This window comes from Sinocyclocheilus rhinocerous, unplaced genomic scaffold (genome assembly GCF_001515625.1).
Source record: "Sinocyclocheilus rhinocerous isolate Xijiao unplaced genomic scaffold, SAMN03320098_v1.1 scaffold26, whole genome shotgun sequence".
NCBI lineage: Eukaryota > Metazoa > Chordata > Actinopteri > Cypriniformes > Cyprinidae > Sinocyclocheilus > Sinocyclocheilus rhinocerous.
This window is the reverse complement of record NW_015648545.1, coordinates 429,577-435,633: the sequence shown is the minus strand read 5'-3', so window position 1 is coordinate 435,633 and position 6,057 is coordinate 429,577. Positions and strand designations below refer to the sequence as shown.

General features: G+C 37.5%; 1 protein-coding gene across 1 annotated transcript in view; it reads left to right on the top strand.

Annotated features, from left to right (window-relative positions):
* The first annotated feature begins 517 nt into the window (after positions 1–517).
* LOC107709884 (uncharacterized) overlaps positions 518–6,057 on the top strand; it is a 10,179-nt gene continuing 4,639 nt past the window's right edge. Inside the window, exons 1-2 of the mRNA XM_016514545.1 lie at positions 518–727; positions 855–1,174. Of these exons, the coding sequence (XP_016370031.1) occupies positions 565–727; positions 855–1,174 (483 nt within the window). The 5' untranslated portion in view covers positions 518–564. The remainder of the gene's footprint in view (positions 728–854; positions 1,175–6,057) is intronic.

The window sequence follows — 6,057 nt, the reverse complement described above, 5'->3', positions numbered from 1 at the left end:
TGCTATAGCTGCAGTAAGCTTCAATGAACAATATGAATGAGAACAAACATATGTCTACATTGCTAAGGGTGTAGTGCAGTGATACCAAAGTCCCTATAAAGTCTTTGGTGATACAAAGAACCGTTGGGTGAAGCGGTTGTAGCCGTGTTTAACATGAATAAAACACAGCTGTTGACCAATCAGAATCATGGACCGGAACTAACCATTTCATAAGAATGAATGTTTATGTGTCAATAAAATCCTAAATTAAATAAATTTTAAGCTTCCAACTTTTGGGTTAATATAGACTTTCAATGGATGGAAATCTTTCAGATTTCAATAAAAATCTCCTAATTAGTGTCTCAAAGATGAACGAATGCCTTATGGATTTATAAGTGTTAAGTGATAACAGAATTTTCATTTTTGGGTGAACTAACCCTTTAATGCTCTAAATATTTAAGACTTTGTGTTTATATTTCATGTCATAAAATAGCTTCTGTACCTACTCATAATGTTTTTTTTTTGTTTTTTTTTAGATGGAGAATTGTGATCCATGGGGGGATAGATGGGTACAGTAGGAAAATCATGTACCTGCATGCAAGTGACAACAATAGAGCCTTGACTGTTCTATCTTCATTTGTTGGTGCTGTGCAACTCTTTGGGGTACCTAAAAGAGTGCGTAGTGATAAAGGTGGAGAGAATGTTGAGGTGGCACGCTTTATGCTTGAGCATCCAGATAGAGGAACAGGTATTTCTTGGATAATGTAATTTTAGCAGTTTTAGCACTTGTTTTTTTCTGTAAATACATACTGTATATAAAATAATATTAAAAGACAGCCCTATTTCATAATTGCTTATTTTTTTCTCTTGTTTAGAAAGTTTCATCACTGGACGCAGCGTGCATAATCAGCGAATTGAAAGACTTTGGAGAGATGTTTGGTGTGCTGTGACAGTCAACTATCACTCTGCACTCCAACATCTCTCCAGCACCGGTGCTCTCAATCCTGATAATGAACTTGATATCATTTGTCTTCATTATGTGATGCTCCCAAGAATCAATATGCATCTCCAGCTCTTCAAGCAAGCATGGGATCGGCATCCAATTTCCACAGAGCATGGGAGGTCACCACAGCAGTTATGGATTGAAGGGCAGTTACGGAACAGCGATCAAATTTGTGACCCACTGTCTGAGCAGGTCTGTTAATGAAGCTATCTTAAAATGTCAAATGTACAGTAATGCTTTTGTGATAATATTCAACAGGCAAATTACAATACAATAAAAAATAATCCCGTAAAATAACACAAAACATCTAGCAGTATGATACTATAAAATTACCATGCAAGTTAACTTAAATTTGAGGAAACCAATAGCCTTAAACCATTAAAGTTCAAAAAAGTAATATTTGAGCTGTATTAGTTATGTGAGTAGACTATATATTATGACTGACATTATTTCATTTGAGTCCACTAAACAAAGAATATTTATTAATATAAATTGAAACTAAACACTTTATAAACACTGCTAAAATACTTTATCAGATTCTGAAACTCAACTGAAATAGGTGAAATAATTATTTTCACTGCCATTCAAAAGTTTGGGATCGGTAAGATCTTTTTTTTTTTTTTTGAGTCTTGTATGCTCACCATGCAAGGCTGAATTAATTTAATGCAAAAATACAGTAAAATCTGTAAATTATGAAATATAACAGTTAAAAATAACATTTTTATTTGAATATATTTTAAAATGTAATTTATTCTTGCAGGGATGTGATTCTTTAAAATCGAGAAATGGATGTAAACAATTACTAAATAAACTGCAAGATGTTAGGTTTCTATGCGTTTTCTTGAACGACTGCTTCTGACCCAAGTACACCTGGCTGCAACCTGCAGAATAGGCGGGGGCTGCACTCTTGCTCCACCCCATACTTGCTCTGATTGGCTCGGCCGTCTTTCATAGGCATGAATGATTAGAAAAATAATTCGTAGTTGGTGTAGGACGGAGTCTATGTCGTTCAAATCTATATGAACTGGAAGAGCTGTGCAGGTTCACAAACCTTTTATTTTAGTGCACAGAAGAAGAAAAAAAACATTAGCATGTTTCTCGCAATGTCCCTGAAATTATTGTTATGCTAAATTAAGCAGTTTTTTTAGGCAAACGCACGAACAAACCCAAAACATTGAAACAAAAATGTATTGGTTGATACCCCCTCGGTAGAAATCGCTTTCCATGGGGCATCATGATATGACCGAAAAGGGCATTTCTGCTTTCACGATTAATAAACTCTAATCATGCTTACACACACATTTTGTTGTAGATATAGATAGTTGAAATAAATTTGAGGTAATAAAATCCTTAGTGCAAGTCATGAATTTTATCAGTGTGATTGTAAATGTTATAATAGTGATTTTATAATTTGTAAACATGAATTATAGAACAATATTAGTGAATAGTATGACAAAATTACTATTATAACCACTAGATGGAAAATTACATCATAGGGTACATTCAAATCATCTTGAGCTAAGAAATCGGAAGAAAAAACGGTTCAAAAGTTATTTACATCAATGTAAGTGAAACTTTGGACAGTTGGTGGCGCTAGAGGGATTGACTTATAGACTCCGAATTTGCTGTGAATGTTTGGACTGTCCTCTATCTGTGTGCCAAATTTCACAATTTACCATACGGTTCTATGGGCTTACAGAGTAGGGCTGAAACGATTTGTCTACAAAAAATTCTCTTGTCGAATAGTCCAGTGGTTTTCAAACCTGTTCCCGAGTACAACCACTGCACATTTTGTATGTCTCCCTCATCTGACACACCTGATTCAACTTTTCAGTTCATTAGTAGAGACTGCAAGACTTGAATTGGGTGTCAGATGAGGGAGACATACAAAATGTGCAGTGGTGGTGGTACTCCAGGACAGGTTTGAGAATCACTGGAATAGTTGTTTGATCTCATATGACCTAATGTAAGGGCCTGCAATAACGCGGTTTGACCAGTGTGGTGCTGTAGCGCAAGACTGTAATTTAGCGGTCCCGGATGCAATACATAAGAAGACGCTTACTAGACAGGGTTCTACAGTGCGACCATTTCAGTGGCATTTGCGACTTAAAATTACTGCGTGCAAATGTGAAAAAGTATTTTGGAGTACCAGTGCGACTGACCCGATCAGGCCCGGTTTGCTAGAGGGTGCAAACAGGCCAAACAGATTTTGCAAACGCGCCAGTGCGTATTTGTGTTTTCTGTCTGTAGAGCGTGGAGAGAGACTGTGTTGTTGCAGTGTTGAGCAGTGTAGCCAATCACGGATGTTTTCTTGAACCCAATGGCCGATCAGAGGCGTTTAAGTTACACCGTTCAAAACGCTGGAGTTTGTTCAGTGCTGAATTATGCAAGCTTGCGAATCCTCTCATTCTATGGGCTTACAGAGTAGGGCTGAAACGATTTGTCTACAAAAAATTCTCTTGTCGAATAGTCCAGTGGTTTTCAAACCTGTTCCCGAGTACAACCACTGCACATTTTGTATGTCTCCCTCATCTGACACACCTGATTCAACTTTTCAGTTCATTAGTAGAGACTGCAAGACTTGAATTGGGTGTCAGATGAGGGAGACATACAAAATGTGCAGTGGTGGTGGTACTCCAGGACAGGTTTGAGAATCACTGGAATAGTTGTTTGATCTCATATGACCTAATGTAAGGGCCTGCAATAACGCGGTTTGACCAGTGTGGTGCTGTAGCGCAAGACTGTAATTTAGCGGTCCCGGATGCAATACATAAGAAGACGCTTACTAGACAGGGTTCTACAGTGCGACCATTTCAGTGGCATTTGCGACTTAAAATTACTGCGTGCAAATGTGAAAAAGTATTTTGGAGTACCAGTGCGACTGACCCGATCAGGCCCGGTTTGCTAGAGGGTGCAAACAGGCCAAACAGATTTTGCAAACGCGCCAGTGCGTATTTGTGTTTTCTGTCTGTAGAGCGTGGAGAGAGACTGTGTTGTTGCAGTGTTGAGCAGTGTAGCCAATCACGGATGTTTTCTTGAACCCAATGGCCGATCAGAGGCGTTTAAGTTACACCGTTCAAAACGCTGGAGTTTGTTCAGTGCTGAGTTATGCAAGCTTGCGAATCCTCTCATAAAAAAAACAAAGTAAAGACACGATGTAAATAAGACATTCATAGTGCTGTATAGACAACTTCATTAATTATAACGGAAGTTTGTGAGATCGCGATGAACTGAGACAAGTGACAGCTTTTTTTTAATGATTATAAAGGGAGTTTGCAAAATGTAATTTTGCTTTTATACAACAATTCAATAAACATGAAGTTAATATTAAATTACTTACATTTTAGGAACAGTATTGTCAGATTTGGTCTATTTCGTCAACGAACATAGTTCCAAACAAACTCACAGCTGAACTGCCGTGCATCTCCGAGCAAACACAGTTGTTTCGTTTATGCAGTGAGTCAATTCAATGACCCAAGTTCAAGTTCAAGTTTATTTCTAAAGCACATTTAAAAACAGCTAAAAGCCGACCAAAGTGCTGTACACTCAATAGCACAAATACAATAAGTAAAATATTAATAGCATAATGTCAAATACACATAACATGACTATAACGAAATCAATTAATAAACAGGCCTACAAAAGATTCTAATCGAGAGATAAGAATCTCGTGATCAACAGTATCAAAAGCTGAAGATAGGTCCAGCATTACTAAAATGATGGAATCTCCAGAATCTGTAGCCAATAAAATGTCATTAAGAACTTTTATAAGAGCTGTTTCAGTACTGTGCAAAGATTTGAACCCAGACTGGAATGTCTCATAAATCTGATTATTTGTTAAAACGGACTGAAGCTGTAAACACAAAATTTTTTCCATCACCTTAGAAATAAACGGTAATACAGATATTGGCCGAAAATTGGATAAAACAGTAGTGTCAAGTGAAGGTTTTTTTTAGGATAGGAGAGACTGTGGCCATTTTCAGACTGTCTGGTATAAATCCAGATGACAAACATTTATTCAACAATGACACAAGCTCTGGTCCCACTGTGTCAATTGATGATTCAATGATTCAGTGACCCAGTCATATATAGACAGTCGCTTGCTTTGTTCCTGAATGAATCAGCCGTTTGAACGAATCGATTGAATGAATGATTCAGTGATAAAGGGGCGGCAGTGACTTGCCGCCCCCTACTGGCGATTTTAGTTTAATTTTTAAAGTATCATTTCAGTTATTTCAATCATTTAATACTTCTATTTAAAACATCAATCTCATAACATGGTTATCATGAATTTAAATGCATTCATGCCACTTCTGAGCCTCATTAAACAGTCTGTAAATATACCTAAATGCCACCTTTTTGTTCTTCTGGCTAGGGGTGGGCACTATACCAGTATGAAAGTGACTACCGGTATTATGTTGTTCCATGATATGTATTTTGCTATACCGTGGATACCGTTATATATTCATGAATTCAAATTTTGCATTTATATAGTTTTGTTCAATTTGGTACACTTTGCACATTTTAAAGATATACAGTAAATAAATCAGTAAATCCACTGCTCTCTTGTCTCCTCTGAGGTTGGGACTGTAAATAGTGTTCTGTGCTCATCTGTGTAGCCAAAGACAGAACAGTTAGCATGTTTTGCTCAAACATTCGCCATGGCATTACAGCTGGTTCACCGTTGTCGCTTGCGAAATCAAAATGGCGGTGCCTTGAGTGGAAGTTTACAGATTAAGGGGCGGTAATATTATAATGAGATCCCTTTGCCACGTCACCAAGGGAGCGAAATCAGACGCGCTGCCGTACTACACAGGCATTAGTAATCAAACACATAGAGCATTGTAACAGACCAAATGAATAGAGCACAAATCTCCTGCTCCAGTGGTTCCCAAACTGAGGGATAGTGTACAGTGAGAAGAGTGCAAAATAAACCTCTGCAGGGTGATAAAGACTACACTGTATAACTTTCCCGCTTATCATGCGGCCACTTGCCTGATAAGTAAATAATTGAGTGCAAAATATTAATTTGACATATTTTAATTACCTCAACATGACTCGCAGTCAGTGGCGGC